The sequence below is a fragment of the Rosa rugosa genome, chromosome 4, assembly GCF_958449725.1.
Source record: "Rosa rugosa chromosome 4, drRosRugo1.1, whole genome shotgun sequence".
NCBI lineage: Eukaryota > Viridiplantae > Streptophyta > Magnoliopsida > Rosales > Rosaceae > Rosa > Rosa rugosa.
Genome location: NC_084823.1, coordinates 51,321,006 through 51,340,556, shown reverse-complemented (window position 1 = coordinate 51,340,556; position 19,551 = coordinate 51,321,006). Strand labels below are relative to the sequence as shown.

Below are 19,551 nucleotides of genomic sequence, written 5' to 3'. Positions count from 1 at the left end.
TTTATTTACAGTTTTACTGGCGGTAAAGGCTACTCACCTTGGTTGGAGTAAGGGCTGGTCCATCATCTCCGCTCCCAACTTGTGCAATAGGATTCAAACAAGAATGTGAAAAACCAATATCAGATTAAAATATCGTATCAGAAGCACAAGAGGGTGAGAGGGAGAGTACCACAAGAGCCGAGATCGGACACGTTCATGTCGTTGTTCATTCTGATTGCACGCAGAGGGAGAGAGAGAGAGAGAGAGAGAGAGAGAGAGGTAGAAGGCGCGCGGCAATCTGTGCGTGTCAAACCCTTGCTCACATCTCCTTAAACCCTATAAAAAATCCAATAAATGTTTAACCAATGGTCAATTATTATGTTTAATTGCTTTGTGATAAATATAGAATAATATCGATCTTTATACAATTGTAATGAATTGCATGCAAACTCTTTCGTTTTCTCTCTCTTTCAAAAAAAAAAAAAAAAGACCTGACGTCCTGACCTTAGAGTACGTAGTAGCGGCTAAAGAAGAGGGAGTAGCAGAGCAAGTAGAACTGATATTACCACTCTAGGATAACAAAAAAAAAAAAAAAAAACTATTCAGTTAGCATGATGTAAGTCAACCTGACACTGATAATATATCAATCAACAAAAGAATCTCACTAGAATTAAAACATGATTGAGCAAAGTGTCACGCCCCGAATTTTGAATAATAAATTCAAATCCGAAACATGAATAAACAATTAATACAAATAACGTTCTGAATTTTTTTTTCTCAGAAACAAACACACCACTCGCCACTCAACACAAAACTCGAAAACCTCGAGTTAATTATTACAATTCACTCTTACAAAGTAAAATCGTAAAGCTCTAAATGAGCATAACAAACCTCACAATATAATGCTGTAATTCACATAACACTACTCTAAGCAGCCCGATCACCGTCCTGGTTCTCCTGACCTGTAGGATTACCCGCTACACAATTTGAATAGTGTACCGGGAGTTGCAACAACACAAAACCCGGTAAGCTTTTTACAGCCAGTATGAGTAAACAAGAAAGAACTGTTGATTTTAAATTACAATTCTTATAACTCAACAACACAACCAACAATCTCAACATCCACGACGCAAACGTCAACCAATTCAATATCACCACTTTGGTCCTATCACACAACACTATCACCACTTTGGTCCCATCCCATAACACGTTAGAGCTCTAACTGCCTCGTTACCTCTGACACCTTGGCCTAGGGTCAAGCAACGGCAAAAATACTTCGGTTAACCCTATAACCGTCGCGCTTTGGACATCCCCGTCCTCAGCACCATATACTTCGGTTAATAATAAACCGTCGCGCTTTGGACATCCCCGTCCTCAGCACACAACTTCGGTTAATAATAAACCGTCGCACCTTGGACATCCCCGTCCTCAGTACACAAACACTCCGGTTATCCTTAACCGTCGAACTTCGGACACCTCATCCTCAGAATCCTACATTCTCTAACTCTATACATCCTCCAATGTAAATCATGAATATTAACAAGAACTCATCAATCATGTTCATCACATATAAATATGGTAAGTTACATGTCAATTCATGATAATTTAATCATCCCAATTCCACACTCTTCAATGTCACACCATTCACATATAATCACGTAAATATATATATACGTAATTATCCGCTCAGGGATAATCACTAATACCAACTATAGTTCACATGCAATAAACCGAGAAATTCATTTGTATAGTAAAAATCATTTTACTTACCCATGGACCGTAGTTGATCAAGTCCATATGATTTTAAAACAAATATTTATTTCATAAATATTTTCACGCAATTACGACAAAATAAGGTAATTAAATTTATTCGGTTCGTAATATGAACCACGTGAGGTTTACTCACCTCTAAATTCCCGCTGCGTCTTCTTAACAGCTCAAAATACAATTTCACGAATCGTCCGCCAAATCAAACCGTCGATCGCCTAATCAAACATGACCTTAACTTAGCAAATAACTCAAAAACATAATCAAACGACAATCCAACGGTCGGATTGAAATTAAATGATGATCCAACGGTCGGATCCTCACGGATCGCCTTCCTAATCACTGTTTTGCATTTATACGAAGATCCAACGGTCGGATCTTCGCCCATGACTACACAAAGCCACTGGGACTGTCATAAGATCATCATATCAAAACTACAAGTCCATCTGACGGTACTAACTTCACAGATCACAAATCTAACGATCGAAATCGATCTAAACTTAAAAATTCATAACTTAATCATACGATATCCAAAAATTGCGTATAATATATCGAAATGATCGTATTGAAATATAGAATCTGAAAATGTACAGAAACCATATTTTTGATCCCCGGAGGTGGCCGGAAAGGGCCGCCGGAGTTAGTGGCAGAGCCGCCGCCGACCACCACCAATGGTGTCGGGGCCGGGCTGCTCTTCTTCCTCTCATCATGCTTGAAAACTTTCATAACTAGCACGAAGTCTGAAAATGACCGGAAGGGGTCGAAAATTACCTTGAACAGTATGAAGGTGGCCGGAATTTTCCAGAAACCGGCGAGAAACTGCAGAAAACGGCGAGCTCCAATTCGACGTAAAAACGTCAATTTAAGGCTTCGATTCCTTCTGAAGAGTTGTTAAGAAACTCAAGAAGAACTCACTGGTTCAAGAATCACAGAAAAATATGGTCTGTAGCTCGAGATATACCGATCGAAAGCTTCGGTGGTCGGAAAAATTCCAGAATTTTGCAGAATCCGGCAAGGCTTGATTTCGACGTCAAAACTTCAATTTCAGGCTTCGATTCCTTCTAGAGAGTTGTTAAGAAACTCAAGGTGAGTTTACCAGTTCAAGAATCACTCAAAACGATACACTACAACTCGAGATATACCTATCAAAAGCTTCGGTGGTGGTGGAAAATTTCCAGAATCCGGCGAGCTCCGACGAACGTGAATCCGATCACTCCAGGTGCGATCCTTCTAGAATGATGATCAGAAGGTTGAGGCGAGTTCAGGGAGCTAAGGATCGTGAGTTTTGGTGGCCGGAGCTAGGAGAAAACCGGCGTTGACCGATTTTTGTTTCAAAGTTTGCGGCTCCGACTGCCGGATTTGAGGCCGTTCCGGTGGAAGTGATCACGTCTAGCAGGTAGGCGGCGTCGAGGCGAAGGCAAGGGAGGTGGTCTGGTGTCGATTGGTGGCCGGAGGAGGGAGAACTCGGCCGGAGAGCTTTGCTCTGTTTTTTCTGGGCTCGGACGCGCGCAAGAGAGAGAGAGTTCGGTTTCCAGAAATGGAACTGAAATTATTTTTGGTAATTTCCAAAAATGGCAGCTTTATACTAAACTGGAAACTTTTTCAAAAAAATCATAACTAATTCATACGAACTCTGATTTTTGCATACCACATATGCACGAGATCGTATCGACGAGCTCTACAACTTTCATGAAGGAAGTTTTCCCCAATTATGAATGTATAAAAAGTCAACTCCTTTGACCTCCCCTAAAACGTTCAGTTTTCGAATAAAAATTGTTCGAACCAATTTCACCACTCCTCCAAGCTTCATACTTTCTCCCATGACCACGAAATCATTTCTAAAATGTCCTCGGAAAAATAATTTAGATTTTTCGGGGTATTACACAAAGAATACTGATAAATCTTTCTGAATTTCGTAGACGGAAAAAGCTGTACGTTGAAGAACCAAAATTAATTTTTTGAAAGCAGCGAGATAAAGGAAAAAAAAAAAAAGTTACTTGATAAACTATTCCTCTTGTATTGAATTGAAGAACAATTATTGCTTAATTTGAAGATAATCTTAAAAATTTCGAATTTTTTTTTTTTTTTTTTGCTTTCCTCTGCAGTAGATGAATTTCAAGAGGAAACAAATTAATTCTCATAACTGTATTCCAAATAGGAGTAGTAATTACTAACTTTTTTTATTATGGGTTAAATAAATAGATTTTTTTTTTCTTTGAGAAGAATTTAATATCACTAATCACGATTGGATTAGGATTCTGGTTTTATTTGGCGACATTAATTTGCGTTTGCGGGATTATCTGAATCTATTGGTTCTCTTTAAATTGTAAATTAGAAGATGAAAATTAAGAAACTATAAAATATTCTATGTTTACTTTGTATTTGTCTAGTATAAATTTAATGATAGAAGAAAAGGAAAGTAAAGAAAAATAATAGCGTAATTATAATTTTTATGACTAAACTACCTATTAATTGTTAGAAATTCCATACATAAAGGGTAAAAAGAAAAATTCACGACTCTCTCTTACAATTAGCAGCAAACCCACGACCACGTTTTGAGAAAGAAGAAAAGGAGTTGGTAACTCCTCACTCAAACTCGATTTTTTTTTTTCCAATAACACGTTTTTCCTTTATTGTGTTTGATCTCTACCGTAGGCTTACTTGTTTAACTGCAAGTCTGCAACACAGGAAGATTGATGAAATTAAAGCCAGATCAAAGGAGGTTCTACCAGGTTATAGTTTTTGCCATTTTTGATTCCTCATAATTGATAATTTATCTAATTGACAAACTTTTCTATTTAAATAAGATTTAGAGAATAAGATATAGGGCCAATGATAAAAGAGGTCATTTTGAAGTGTCTTATTATAATTAAGGACACACAAATATCCCAATGATAATTAAGGTCACCGCTTTACAACCTGCCACTAAAAATAACAAAAATTACAACTCATGCCATCATCTCATCGTCTCTCTCTTCCCAATCTATTTCAGACTATAATTAACCCCCCCCCCCTCTCTCAACTGACTTCACTGCCATCGCCCTTTGACACCGCCGACGGCGTCTATGACGTCGCCTAGTCCGAATCTCACGACTCCCTCCTCATCGCCTTCATCAAGCCCTCCCGCCGACCTCCAACCTCCTCCGCTCCCTACTGCGTCTACTTCGCCGTCTTTGGTGTGAAGAGCTCGGAAGCTCGTTCCGGTCGTCAATGGAGGCCTTCGAGACCTCCAGCGGTACAACCTTGAGGAATGCTTTCGATAATGTCCTTTCCTTCTTCATCCTCATCCTGAACGTAAAGCCACCGAGCACAGCCTCAATCAGGTTCTTGTGATTTCTTGTATCAGAGACCTTTTGATTATCTTTTTGGGTTAATTGGATATGTAATCTTGACTCGTGTTGATCAGAATTGTGTAATTCGAGACTGGGTTTGGAGTAGGAGAGAACGATTTTTCATTGATTTTTAGTTCTTTGTTTGATTTGTTTCATGGGGAATTGATATGTGGTTGAAGAAAAATTGGTTTCATATGTATGTGGGGGTTTTTATCTGATGATGTTGATGTTGGGGGTTTTGGTTTGCAGATTCAGTATATACCGCAGCATTTGGTGAGACTGTTGCAAATTATTGTGGACGGTAACTGCGACATGGGTGTACGTCAGGTTGCCAGCATCCATTTCAAGAACTTCATTGGAAAGAACTGGTTACCTCATGAGCCGGGTATGTAATGATTGATTGAATAGGGTTTTGGTTAGTATCCGAAATCCATGGATGAGTCTAGCTGTGCTTATTCTTCTTCACCTGTTGATTGTTGTAGATGAGCAGAATAAGATATCACAAGCTGACAAAGACGTGGTTAGAGAGCACGTTCTTGTCTTTGTTACACAGGTTCCCCCATTGTTAAGGTACTTTGTTTGCTGTTTCAGCTACTGTGGCAACAGTGGGCTTGTGACATGTTTTGTTTTAAGTTGTTAGTTCTATATAATGCCTTGAGAAATTATGTTCCTTATTTGTTGGTGATCTAATGTCATTGTACAGGGTACAACTGGGTGAGTGCCTAAAGACAATTATTTATGTCGATTACCCTGAGCGGTGGCCACGGCTTTTAGACTGGGTGAAGCACAACTTGCAAGACCAACAAGTTCATGGAGCTTTGTTAGTTTTGCAGATTCTTTCTAGAAAATACGAGTAAGTGTATCATAATCTACTATTCTTATGAAGTGATTCTTATATATGGCTATTGCTTGGAGTTGCACGGCCTTCTAAAAGAAACTACAAGTTTAGCTAGTAGTTTTCCATCTGAGGCATACTGTGTGCTTAATGTGTATTTGATCACAAGATTGTTATAGCAATTAATGATAAATTATGTTCTCTTATCTAGTGGGGATCACAAGATTCCTCGGGTTTCGGTAATGTATAGGTTCTGTTGATTTTTTTAATTTTCTTTCTGTTGTGGCAACATTTGGTTCCCAGGTCTGGTGTGTCTTATTTATATGATGAAATGTCAAACTTGGAAGACTTTAATGTTGGGCTTGGTGGGTTTTACTAGTTTTACATGTAAAACAAAAAAGGAAAATTATGGTTCTTCCATGTAGCATTTGAATTTGTTGCTAATAATATGAAGTTCTGTTTCTTCATCTATCTGCTGATTTGATTTCGAATTTGAACCTATCTGCTCAATGGCCATGAATGTGGGAGCCAATCACAAAGCTGTGCATCATGAAGATGGCAAAAAGATAACCAGGTTTGGATATGATATTATACGTTGAGATCTCTCTTTTGCATTCCTAACAAATCCAGTCTTTCACATTTATTTGTAATGCTTCTAACTGATGCGCTATTTTAAAAGAGGGACTGACCTGGAGAGTATGACCATAGTTCAACGTGATGCTTTACTGGTTTTCCGAACCCTGTGGTTTGTGTTTTTGTACTCCTCACTCATATTGGTCTCGAGGGGATTTCTTCTCACCTTTAGGAAATTACTTTATTCCTCATCTAAATTTTCCTTGAGAAGATATCTCCTTATCCAGATTTTCCTTGAGAAGATTACTCCTCACTCATATTGGTCTCGAGGGGATTTATTCTCACCTTTAGGAAATTACTTTATTCCTCACCTAAATTTTCCTTAAGGAGATATCTCCTTATCCAGATTTTCCTTGAGAAGATTACTCCTCACTCATATTGGTCTCGAGGGGATTTCTTCTCACCTTTAGGAAATTACTTTATTCCTCACCCAAAATTTCCTTGAGGAGATATCTCCTTATCCAGATTTCCCTTGAGAAGATTACTCCTCACTCATATTGGTCTTGAGGGGATTTCTTCTCACACATATTCACACTCTGAGAAATTACTTTACTCCTCACCCAAATTTTCTTTGAGGAGATATCTCCTCACCCATAACATTTGAAAGACCGATGAACATAACCATAACATTTAAATATATTGATCACTAGACTACCTCCCATGATTACTGTGAATGAACTACTGATGGTGATTATATTTTCTCTTTTCAACAGGGGACTTGATAATTACATGACTATGAAGTAGTTTACTCAATATGTACAAGTCACCTTCAAAAGAATCAAAACTGTGAAAGTTTCCTACAAATGGAACCAGGTGAACTGCAAGCTTGCTGATATAGATGAAATATTGGGTTAATTTTGTACTAAATTGGATGTAAGAAGTTTCTGAAATAAATACTCAAAAGTTTTTTAACTGTGGGACATGTGCTAATTGTAGAACTAGGTGTCAAATTTATTGTCACTGTCCAAGTCACTGATCATGTCCAATGTTGATCACAAGTTAGTAGCTAAGTCACCGGCCAAGTCATAGTTATTTCCATGTCACTGGTCATTTCATATGTCACTTGCCAAGTCTCATTGCATGTCACTGACATATTTTGAAATTTTCACGTCACTGTTAACCTCTAGTCACTGGCCAGGTCACATTGCATGTCACTGACTAGGTCACTGGGCATGTCCAATGCTGATCAAAGTCAGTAGCCAAGTCACTCTCAAAGTCGTCATATCTATGTCACTAGCCAGGTCACATTGCATGTCATTGACGAAGTCACTGTTAAATTTATGTTACTGACCAGGTTACTGTTATACACAAGTCACTGGCCTTGTCCATAGTTAGTAAAGTCAATGGTCAGGTCACTGTTAACCTCAAATCACTGGTCATGTCACTGATCATGTAACTGTCAAAGTCACTAGCAATCACATATCACTTGCCAAGTCATTTTCAATCACATGTCATTTGCTAAGTCATAGTCATGACCATGTCACTGATCAAGTCAATGTCAATCACATCTCACTTGCCAAGTCATTGTCAATCGCGGCACTTGCCAAGTCACTGTTAGATCAATATCACTGGCCAGGTCGCATTGCATGTTACTGGCCATGTTACTATTATACACATGTCATTGGCCAAGTCACATGTTAATAGCCAAGTCACTGTTAATCATATGTCACTAACTAAGTAACTGACCATGCCACCACCAAGTAACTGTCAGTTGCCAAGTCACAAGTTAATAGCCAAGTCACTGTTAATCACATGTCACTAACTAAGTAACTGACCATGTCACTAACCAAGTAACTGTCAGTAGTCAAGTCACTGTTAATCACATGTCACTAACCAAGTAACTGACCATGTCACATTACATGTCACTGACAATGTCACTAACCAAGTAACTGTCAGTAGCCAAGTCACAAGTTAATAAACAAGTCACTGTTAATCACATGTCACTAACTAAGTAACTGACCATGTCACTAACCAAGTAACTGTCAGTAGCCAAGTCACAAGTTAATAGCCAAGTCACTGTTAATCACATGTCACTAACTAAGTAACTGACCATGTCACATTACATGTCACTGACCATGTCATTAACCAAGTAACTGTCAGTAGCCAATTCACAAGTTAATAGCCAAGTCACTGTTAATCACATGTCACTGTTAATAGCCAAGTCTCTAGTTACGAAGCAATTTGAAGAAGCTAGAAGAATAGTAAAAAGGTGAAATTCTCACATAATCTTGAGATGAGAGCTTGTTTAAGAATCGCTCCTCGTTTAAGAATAAAAAAAGAGAATTTGCATTTCAATTCATCGAGTTCTGCCTCATGAGCAGATTTTGGTAATTGGTCAGCGCTAAAGCTGCTTGTGCAGAGCCACTCAAAGCTCCTCCACTGGCCATGTGCTGGTTGTTATTACCATTAGCTTATTCAGAGTGTTCCTATCAGTTGGCATGCCCTGAACACTTGCTAACTGCTCCATTTCCTGCATCTTTTGCATCTGAAGCCTGGTTGCATTCGCATGTCGAGGATAAACCTTCAAGCCCTCTGCAATTTTCAGCAGAAGATCAATCAAAGAAACCAATATAAAGAAATAGAATCAACAACTGAAACAAGCAACAAACAAACATACAGGAGCTCACAAAAAGTTTAGCACAACAAAGAGGGAGGAAGGAAATGAGAAAGAATCAATGAGAGCAAGAAATAAGTAGCCAAATACCCAACTTCACCGCATTATATATCAAATACAAGAAACAAGAGCAACATTACTTCCTACAGGAAAGATGTGAAGACAACGACAAGGTGATTCCAGTCAACTCCAGATCCACCATGTCCAAAACCTCCATTAACTTAATTAAACATAATACTCAAGATGCCTGCCTATTAGCTCCAAAATGAACACTACAACTACTTCACCAGAAGATAGTTAACTCATGGAATGAGTAAATTAAAGCTACAAGCAATACCAAGCAGGTATCAGTGGCAAAACCATATAATGGTTTGTTCAAGAATCTGTCTAAATGGTGCTGGAATACAAATATACAACTAATTGCACAAGAAATTACTAACAATATGCTCAACTACCATGCAAAGCAGCAGCAGAGAATTACAAAATGGAAAGAGGAAATGAAAAACAGGACAATACCAATTGGGTCAACTTTGTTTTCCTGGCAGAATTCGATCAAATCTTTCATGCTGTTCACAACCTCTGATATCTGTTAAAAGTTAGAAAGTTAGTAACTAAAATAAAATTCAAGTATAAAGATATACATAACATAAAAACTGAACATTATGTTCTAACTCAACAATCACGTCCATGAATGCAATAAAATATACCTGCAAACACCTCACATATCTTTTAGAAAAGTCCAAGTCATTCAGCGACTACAACTCCAAACTCTTTGTGAGCTACCACCCAGCTGTTAGAACCCTGAAGGAAACAAACAACATCAGTGAAGCCCTACTTCTTTATGAGGAGACATTAAAATTGAATACCAAACTGGTTGATCGCCTCAAAAACTCACAAATTACAATTTGCTTGTAGATCCTGCTGAGAAACCCCATCAGATCCACTTTCAGCAATCGTACTCTGGCACTTCTGTGCAACCTGAACCAACTGATTGACCTGGAAAATATCATGCCTTTTAAGTTCACCACATGAATCTATACTTAACCTTATCTACTTGTTTCTTAGGTCACAGTTCTATCTACTTAATTAATCGGTTTTCATCACTTAATTACACAGTACACTTGAAATTTTGGCATAAAGGGGCACATTTGTTTCTTTCAAAAACTCAGAGAAATTATCAAAGTAAAATTTCAGAACTACAACAAAACATAACTTAAGATGGCTCATTGGAAAAAGCAAAGAACGAGACACTACCTTACCAATTTATTGCAATCACTATCTTACCAAATTATTGCAATCTCACATAGCCAATTTTCTCATCCCAAGAACATACATGCAATCACTACCTTACCAAATTATTGCAATCTCACTACCTTACCAAATTACTAAAAACACAGAAACTAGATACACATGTGAGAGTGAGGAAATAGATAACCAAGTCTAGTACTTCATTACACAAATCTATTTCCCTCCCAAGAACATGAATTATAATAAAAATCACTTCTTAACCAGCAAACATGAATTGATCACTCATATTTACAACCGAGTCCACTCCGTGTTCCATGTTTTCAAACTTTTTTCTCTTTAGTTGAACAGGTTTTCACGTTAATAGACCAAACAAAAAAAGGAATTCAATTCACTAACTCAACCAAATTAGTGGCTGTGCAACGCAAAATTTGATTGTACTGCTTAGAATCTCTCTGATGATGAAAACTAATTAACCTGGACCGAGATTTCGACTATTCATTTAGATCCAAATTACAAGTGTTTCTTGTGCAGAACATAAACAACATAATTTGTAAGCCAGATTTTCATTTGATGTATGCCAGCAGATCTAAACTCGAAATAGTGAAAGAAAACAGACGAATTACCTTGCATGCCGGAATAGTAGACACCGAGGCCAAGCCAATAGGCGCAGCCACTGATTGGTGTGAGATCGTAGACATTGAGATAACCTTACAATTCACTCCTACTATAATAAAATGACAAAAAAAATGTCAAGATTTCACGCAAGAGTCGATGCAACCGATAAAAACAGATCGAAAATCCAAAAGCAGAAAATTCAAAGTCCAATACCACAAGTCGCGATCAGCAATCGATGACGAATCAGAAGCACACGCGCCGAATATTACTGTTGCAGCAATGCACATTCCCCGGAATCGAGCCGCCGCCGCCCTCCGGTTGCGGAATCCGACGGGAATTGGAAATTTTTTGCTCCTTCCCTTTGTCTCTCTCCGAAATAGCCAAGAACAAGAGAGAGAAGATTTGAGCTCTAGGATTTTTGACTTTAAGGGCAGAATGGGAATCAGAAAAATTAAAAACTGACCTTTTTTAATATCATCTCATTATTAGTAAGGACTAAATTAATATTATTAACAATTCATAATGGACATTTTTATCAAGTGGAAAACTAGGTGACATTTTTATCATTTCACACTCTAATGTGACCTTTTCCATCATTTCCCTTAAGATATATGTGCAATTATTCCCTTATGTATAATGAGAATAATATGGAAAAGGTTCTACCACGTTATTATTTTTTCCATTTTTGAATCCTCATAATTGATAATGTATCTAATTGAGAAACTTATTAAGATTTAGAGAATAAGATATATGTGCAATTATTCCCTCATTTACAATGAGAATAATATGAAAAACAATGAGAATAAAAATTGGGCCGAATATGAGATTATCCAAGAAAGAATGGGCCTCGCTCTGCTTTTCCAAACGCCAAACCGCGCAAAAACGGAAAGAAAAATTTGGAGGGAAATTAAAAAGAGCGGCGCTCGCTCCTTCTTCCCCTCACATTATATTCACCAACTGTAAATTCCATCAACACGGATTCGCTTTCATGAAAGATTCATCGCCCTATAGCCATGACTCTAATCCTAGTATTAAGAATAAGAGAGTCCGAACCCATAGCTCCCTCATTCCTTGTAAGAAACCGCGAACCCCGAGACCTCTCGGCCAACCAACCACGACGGCGGCGCTACTCGAATTGAAGCATCTCGACGTCCCTCTCACGTCGTCGGCGACCGATTCTCCGGTCAATTTCATCCTCCTCCACCCGGATTGGCCTTACACCATCGGCCGGAGCCCCCGCCGCTGCGATTTCGTGTTCGCCGACCGCCGCGTCGGGAGTCGACATTGCCAGGTTTTTTATGATTCTTTGAATCGGAAATTGTGTGTTGTTGATGGAGCGTTGGTTTCGATTTCTCAATTTAGGAGTCGGAGTGGTGGTGGTGTAGGTAGGGCTTCGTTGAATGGGGTTTTTGTGAATGGGATTAGGGTTAGGGGAAGTGAGGCGGTGGAGTTGAGCGATGGGGACCAGGTCTCTTTTGCTTGTTCAACTGGAAATTGTTGTAGCAATCCGGTTCGGATTGGATTTGTGATTCATAAGATTGTTTTTGAGGAAATGTATGTATCAGATAACTCCCAAGGATCTGTAATTGTATCAAATCCTAAGGGATGTAAAAGGATTTTTGCTTCTAGGGGCGACGGTGCGTCGTCTTCCCTCATTACAAGAGCAAGCTTTCTCTTGAGTGAGTGCAGACGAATTTTGCGTAGTGATGACCCTATATCTTACATTAGGACCCGTTGTAGATATTCTTTTGGCAATGGATTTAGTATAGATAATGTGATTCGAGCTCCGAGTTCTGATATCGGTAGATCCGGAGTAAAGCGGAAAGGATCAATGCTATGTGAAACCTCACAGATTTGTTGCAATGTGAAAAGTAAAGTGCAGTCAACTTCAGTGATGCAGCACTGTGATAGAGTAGTGTCTTCAGAATCGAACAGTGACTTAGCTGCTCTCTGTGTGCAAGGTGATGGTTTAGATCTGCAAGACGATGAAGTCCAGGTTCCTTCTGACACTCGTGTTGCTGATGGAAATTCTGGGACTTCATCTTTCAATTTGAGAGGTACGGATAATCTTCCTCATGTTGGCGATTTTGTAAAGGATAAGACCTGCAGCAAGAATGTTGGTCTACAACCTGGCAAGAACTTCTACCTGAATCGCCTTGCGTTTGAGGACCAGAGCTCTTCAAGTCGTCATTCTGTTATTTCCTTGCCAGAGCTTCTTCATCCTGTTCAAAGTATATCACAAATATTTATTGCAACGTTCACAAGTGACATTTTATGGTAGGGCATTATTTTTCTTCATACTTATTTTCTAGAAGCAAGTCCATTTCGGAGTTTATTTATATATCATCCTTGTAGTTGCTTATTCCATTTGGATTTTCCTTCTTGTTATGTACTTATATTATATTTACCAAGCATGTTAATCTTAGTTTCTCTTCCAAGTCTAACTGTGGTGTATTGGTTGTAGGTTTTTGTCAGCCTGTGAGATTCCTAGCCATCTGCCAGTAACAGTTGCTTGCCATAATACAGAGAGATGTTGGAGTTCAAGCACTGAAAATAGAACATCTGCACCTTACCCAGAATTTCCAAACTTATTAGTAGTGTAAGTATATTGCCATATATCTCATTCATTAATTGGGCATGTATGGTAGGGTACAGCAGAGTAATATATGTTGAACTGAGGCAGAATATCTTTCTTTTAATTTTAATAGTTCTTCCATTTTCATTCTAATAGGTATCCCCCGTTCCCTGAGGCCATAGCTTTTGGTGAAGATCTGAAAAGACATGGCATTGGTTGCCATCATCCAAAACTGTTTGTTTTACAGAGAGACGATAATATTCGTGTTATCATTACCTCCGCAAATTTAGTGCCAACACAGGTGATGACCCGAACTTTTCACTCATCTGACATTTGGTTGTAGCTTCCGTCATGTTATCCATTATAAAATTACTAATTGCTTCTTAAACTAAGCAGTGGAATGCAGTAACCAATACCATCTGGTGGCAAGATTTCCCTCGCAGAAGTGCTCCTGATTATTCATCAATTTTTACTCAATTTCCCGGCAGGGAAGTAAATCAAGACTCAAAATCGGATTTTGCTTCTTATTTGGCTGGATTTATAGCAACTCTACTGACCGACGTACCAAGTCAGGCCCAGTGGATTGTTGAGTTGGCAAAGTATGATTTTGGAGGGGCAGTGGGACATTTGGTTGCTTCTGTACCAGGAATCCATTCATATAAAACGCTCTATATGATGGAATCCAGACACTATGCCTGTGTAAGTGTTTTCAGTCCTACATCTTTTGGTTGAATTGAAAGCTGATGTGCAAATGTCAATACCACCTTAACAATTACTTTGCTCCATTGGACTCAAAGGCTGCTCAGAAATTGAACTCACCCATTGGCTAAAAATGATAGTAACATGTTTCAGTATTTTTCTTTGAAGTTTCAGTTTTACCTTTTCTTTCTGATCAAAAGGAAATAAAGAAAAAGCTCCAGTTCCCAATAAATTGAGTGCCAGCAAACCTTGTTTCTGGATTTCCCATTTTGTCTCCATCTAAATCATGATTTTTTTATCTCTTATTTTCTGTTTGGGTATGGAGTTCAGTAAATGCCTACTTGTCAAGTGTAAACTGAAATTTTTCTTTTTTCCGATAGGATTTAACTCACTTTTTTAGTTGATGCATCTCTTCAGTAATGATGGGGAACACTTCATCTGCTTCTTTCAGGGCTGCTTGATTAACTAGGTTTTTAGATTATTTTGTTATACTATATTAAACATTTTTCTCACTAATTTTCTTGTCAGGCTGAACGTGGTCCATCAGGCTCATCTGGTATGAAATTCCTTGGATCAGTTGAAGCATCTGTGGTTGGTCTAAGCTACCTCTTTCACAATGCAACAGATGCAAATGGTGCAAAGCTGAAGAAACTGGCTTCATTTCTCAGGACATCTTGTGAAAATGCGAAAGATTTATCAATTGTCTTAACAAGAAACACAAACATACCCGCAGATGCAAATGCAGTGAGCATTCATGTGTCAAATCCTATTGAGTTCTCTGAGGGAGGTAAAATTCTTGGACCAAAACACCTCACTGATATAGAATTTTTCTTATTATTCTATATTTTTGGTTTTTGGCAGAATATAATCATACAATTGTGCGAATTTCTTTCGATCTTGCTTCATGTATCTCAGTTAGTCTATTCATTTGTCCCGACTCCTCTAAATGTGATTCTAAGTTGTTAGTCTTGTGACCATCTATGCTGCTAGCTAACCAAGGTCCTTGTTTCTTGTAGTAGATTGTGTTCAACTTGGGTTTTTGCCTAGAAACATTGCAAAATGGGTCTCTCCACTCTGGGATATTGGAATGTTTAGATTCTCGGGTTATGTCTGTCCTAAGGAAGCCCTTGGAGCAGCTTTAGGAGGAAACAAGAAGAAAGTACGGCTGATACTACATGTGTTACAGGTACAATTATATTCTGGATTTATTGGTTATTACTACATGATTTGAGGATGCGTAGATTGGAGCATAGCCTAAGACTCAAAAAAATAACATGATGTTTTAGATTTGGAGTGATCATATGCAGAGCTGAATTTTTGCAGGGACCAAAATTTCAAGATATATCAAAGATGATGCAACCTCAACATGTTATTGCATTATGCTCTTTGGTTGCGGCAATTGAAAGGTGTACAGGCCTCTGGCGCCTGCAGGAGGTAATGTCAGTGAAACTCTTTGCCATCAAATTTCTGTAACATATTTTTACATCATTGATTATTCATATACTTCATCAATCTATTTCTTATAAATAGTCAAAGTAAACCAGCACTTGCTTGTTGTTTACTGAGTTTCTTATTCTCGATGTCACTTTCAGTGTCTTATGAATCTTTTCTTCTGATTAGGTTTTAGGTCAATATAAATGGCCTGAATCGCTTGACTCTGAGTTTGTTTATGGTTAGTGTAATTTTCAATCTATTTGCAAGAAATTTCGTAAATACAGATTCTTTGTTAGTTACAACGAGGAACTTCAAAGACATGTTGTTTATTATTATTATTTTTTTCTTTTTCATTCTAAGGTGCATCTTCAATTGGGTCAATCAATGCAAAATTTTTAGCCGAATTTTCAGCAGCTGCAGGAAAGAAATCATTTCAGTTTGATTCTGAGGAGTCTGATCCTGAGGTGATTAAACACACTGTTGTTTTATAAAAAATTTTGAAAAAAATTTATGTCATGCTGATTCATCAAGTAGTGAATGCTTTTAACAGTGGGGATGTTGGAATGCTCGTCATGAATCAAAAGATCCATCCATTAGAATCATTTTTCCAACCATTGAAAGAGTGAAGAATGCACATTGTGGAATCTTTCCTTCAAAGCGTGTTCTTTGCTTCTCTGAGGTATGATCTTTCTCAGCGTAAATATAATATTTCTCTATGGTGGATTATTATCTGCAATTCTGCAGTGGTTATGCATTACTTAAGTGGAAGTTGGTGGGGTCTGTAGAACTAAAATGAGCTATTTCGATGTTGGTAAAGAATTCTGGAGATAGAGATAATTGATTCTGCTTCCTTCCCCAACTTCTAAATTGCCTTTTTCTACAAATGGATTTACAGTTCAACCTGATAGGTGTAAATAGAGTTTCAAAAGAATTCCATTACATTTTTTGCCTTTATTCAGGGATGACAGGAAAAGTCTTTCCCTGTTCACCACAGGTTAAGAGACATTTCCAGTTTCTTGGTTAGGATGCAGACACATTAGATTGTGGTATATGCTATGGTACTGTACAGCACATGCTTTTGTTAGTAGGCTCGTACGGAAAGTACTTGAATTGCATTTGCCTATCTGATTCCTTTTCCATATTTCAAATTAAAACCTATTTTAAATAGTAACAAAATAAATAAATCAATATTACAGAATCTTCCTACTGATTGTAAATTCATGCTGTCTCAAGTCTGCAATTGATAATATTTTCTTCTTTCAATAGTTTCTTTCATTTGGATAGTTTACTTTTAACGTCTTATTATTTGTTGATTTGCAGAAAACATGGCAAAGGCTGAGGACAGTAGATATACTTCATGATGCAATTCCTCATCCCTGTGATAGAGTAGGACATCCAATGCATACCAAGGTATTATCAGTAATTTTTATCTGATATATATGTCAAACTGCGAAGAAGATAAAGATTTTAGGCCACTTTCAATGAAAAAGGTTTATATGCTTTCATGTTTCATCAATGAGAAACAGGTTTTTGTTTGTGTTAGCGGCAGAAAAGGTCTGTGGAAAGTAAAAGTAAAACCAAATAGGTTAGAACAATCAAAAGCAGAGAATGAGAGGAAGTTTGAGATAGAAAGAGCTTAGAGACATCAGAGTTGAGAGTTTTGAATGAGACAATCCTGAAGCTTAGTACGTTTTAACCATGATCACAAAACCCTCTTCTTTATGCTGTGTATTTACTGATAATAGAAGATTAGAATTATAATCTTTCGTCTTAAGAAATACCGCATTCATATATTTTCTTTTTCACATGCTCCTTTTCTTTTCCTTTTCCACCGAGGACATATATAAGTGTATTCATACTACTAGAATCTAGTACCCTCATCTTAACTTCTATGCGTAGTTATTGCATATGTTATCATCTGTGGGCTAATCTGTATTTTGAAGGATCTGACATCTTGTCATACACTGCCATATGATTATAACAGTATCATCTTATCTGTAAGCAGGTGGCACGAAGACGGTTCCAGTCTAGGACAGATGCGTCTTCATGTGGTTGGGTTTATTGCGGGTCACATAACTTCAGTGCAGCTGCCTGGGGACGATCAATTTCTACTCCATCTGGTTTAAAAAGGAATGGAAGAGGGAATGACAATTCTTCTCTGGATCAGATGCTTCATATTTGCAATTATGAACTCGGGATCATTTTCACCTTTCCCCAAACAGAGACAGACAGTAGTGCTTATCAAAAGAGCACAAACTTGGATGATATTGTTTTGCCATTTGTGGTGCCTGCTCCAAAATACAAGCGAGGAGACAGGCCAGCAACAAGGCTGGCTATGTGGCAGGCACTATCTGAACTTTCTGAAAAAGAGAGAGAAAAACATAGACAGGAAGAGATGGAGGCGGAAGCTATGGAAGAGATTCTAGATGAAGATGAAGTTGTTGAGGCAACGGATTATGTTGCTGAAGAGAAAGAAGATGAGAAGGCTTACGCTGAGATTCTTTGGAGCCAATCATCTCAGAGCTGTTGAAATCCTGTCTGAAGTGAAATACTTGATACTAGAAGCAGAAAGAGTTGACAACCAATGTATAACTGCTTATTTATGAGGATAGAAAGTGCATCTCTCAGGAAGATGTGTGCTGTGCAAAGAAGTAGGTAGTGTTTCAGAACTGATCAGATCATTAGCGTGGGACACTGCACTAGGAATCTTCCCAGGATTGGCTTGAGGTGAGAGAATGGCCCATTTTAGGTGGACAATCGTCTATGAGATTTGCTTCTTTGAAGTTGTCGGATCATTATAGGCTAAAATGAAAGAATGTTCGGGCAGAGTGGTACTGTCATTGCTCCTTTAGTCGTTTCACCTTTGATTAAGAGCTGCTAGCCTTCCACGTAAGCAGGTCCTGGAAAAGTGGAAAGTCAGCTGAAAATGGTCTCTGGTCTCTGCTTCTTGAATTACTGGTATCCCCTTTGCCCTTTTGCATCACATTGTATGGGTATGACTGAAGACATCTTTAGGTTATAGGTTGCATGCTGAACCAAACTTTTTCATAGGGCTCAAATTGATATTTTCTTTTGGGTTAGAGGCTCAAATTGATAATTAGCAAAAGTAAGTTGGGTATCAAATTGAACCCATCACATGTCAAATTACTTTCTGCCGAGTCAGCCGTTCAAAAAAAAATCTTGTTATTTTCTGAAGAAGACAAAAGACACAGTTGTGGAATGTAGAATAGAAAAACAAACATATGCGATGAGTACAAACCGCTGCGTTGTGATTGGACTAAAGTTTTGACTTTGTATGTTCTTGCCGTTGACGTGTCGTACTACTCTACCCAATTCCTTTCGTCCCTCTTTCTCCTTCCTTGCTTTCCTTGCAGTTCAAGGTTTAAACTTCAAATTTGTACCCTTTTGTTCTTGAAGAAGATAGAACATGAAACTGAGCCTAAAAGCAATTTGGTTTTTTAATTATACCATTCTTCATCTTTCAATATCAATAGGAAGATTCAAACCAGGTGGATGTGACAAGATTCAAATCAAGTCAATGTGACATTTTGCTCTTGTTCCAACTTCCAATCACATGCTACTAAATTATTGGTCACATGTTCCAGTTTTTGGTGAACAGGCTGTTCATTCTTTAAATATGAGCTTCCTCATAGAGTTACTACTTAGAGCAACTCCAACAGCTTCCCTATCATTTCTGTATAATAAGGAAGCAAAAGTTAAAGCTTTAGCATCTTTTTCTTCTCCAACTCCAACAGATTCCCTATTTTACAACAATCTCTAAAATCTCCATATTCTTCCTCAAAATTTTAGAGATTGCTTT

The 19,551-nt window shown here is 38.0% G+C and overlaps 2 protein-coding genes and 2 long non-coding RNA genes across 5 annotated transcripts; 2 read left to right on the top strand and 2 right to left on the bottom strand.

The window, feature by feature from the left end:
• Positions 1–711: 711 nt before the first annotated feature.
• LOC133746375 (uncharacterized) lies at positions 712–3,410 on the bottom strand. Its single transcript, XR_009864100.1, has 3 exons — positions 2,889–3,410; positions 1,886–2,807; positions 712–956 (listed from the first exon to the last, which is right to left on the bottom strand). It is a non-coding gene; the product is annotated as an uncharacterized LOC133746375 (long non-coding RNA).
• Positions 3,411–4,769: 1,359 nt separating this feature from the next.
• On the top strand, positions 4,770–7,251 carry LOC133746519 (importin beta-like SAD2 homolog). The gene is made up of 4 exons (XM_062174690.1): positions 4,770–5,069; positions 5,328–5,463; positions 5,561–5,648; positions 5,782–7,251. The coding sequence occupies exons 2-4, from the start codon at positions 5,391–5,393 to the stop codon at positions 5,933–5,935; spliced, it is 315 nt and encodes a 104-aa protein (XP_062030674.1). The 5' UTR covers positions 4,770–5,069; positions 5,328–5,390; the 3' UTR covers positions 5,936–7,251.
• Positions 7,252–8,732: 1,481 nt separating this feature from the next.
• On the bottom strand, positions 8,733–11,379 carry LOC133707502 (uncharacterized). Its single transcript, XR_009845139.1, has 6 exons — positions 11,237–11,379; positions 11,032–11,132; positions 10,056–10,156; positions 9,868–9,961; positions 9,677–9,746; positions 8,733–9,078 (listed from the first exon to the last, which is right to left on the bottom strand). It is a non-coding gene; the product is annotated as an uncharacterized LOC133707502 (long non-coding RNA).
• Positions 11,380–11,938: 559 nt separating this feature from the next.
• On the top strand, positions 11,939–19,027 carry LOC133742205 (uncharacterized). 2 transcript variants are annotated; one of them, XM_062169880.1, is made up of 12 exons: positions 11,939–13,300; positions 13,488–13,622; positions 13,755–13,899; positions 13,995–14,297; positions 14,826–15,084; positions 15,317–15,483; positions 15,621–15,731; positions 15,918–15,969; positions 16,092–16,195; positions 16,282–16,410; positions 17,052–17,141; positions 17,737–19,027. In XM_062169880.1, the coding sequence occupies exons 1-12, from the start codon at positions 12,012–12,014 to the stop codon at positions 18,259–18,261; spliced, it is 3,309 nt and encodes a 1,102-aa protein (XP_062025864.1). In that variant the 5' UTR covers positions 11,939–12,011; the 3' UTR covers positions 18,262–19,027. The 2 variants fall into 2 exon arrangements, with proteins under 2 accessions (XP_062025864.1, XP_062025863.1); XM_062169879.1 differs by having other exon boundaries at positions 15,314–15,483.
• The last annotated feature ends 524 nt before the right edge of the window (positions 19,028–19,551 follow it).

Coding starts and splice junctions, on each gene's coding strand:
- LOC133746519 (XM_062174690.1), top strand. CDS start 5,391: ATGGGTGTACGTCAGGTTGCCAGCATCCATTTCAAGAACTTCATTGGA. Junction 5,464..5,560: donor CTGGTTACCTCATGAGCCGG/GTATGTAATGAT, acceptor TGATTGTTGTAG/ATGAGCAGAATAAGATATCA. Junction 5,649..5,781: donor CAGGTTCCCCCATTGTTAAG/GTACTTTGTTTG, acceptor GTCATTGTACAG/GGTACAACTGGGTGAGTGCC.
- LOC133742205 (XM_062169879.1), top strand. CDS start 12,012: ATGAAAGATTCATCGCCCTATAGCCATGACTCTAATCCTAGTATTAAG. Junction 13,623..13,754: donor TTTCCAAACTTATTAGTAGT/GTAAGTATATTG, acceptor TCATTCTAATAG/GTATCCCCCGTTCCCTGAGG. Junction 15,732..15,917: donor GCCTCTGGCGCCTGCAGGAG/GTAATGTCAGTG, acceptor TCTTCTGATTAG/GTTTTAGGTCAATATAAATG.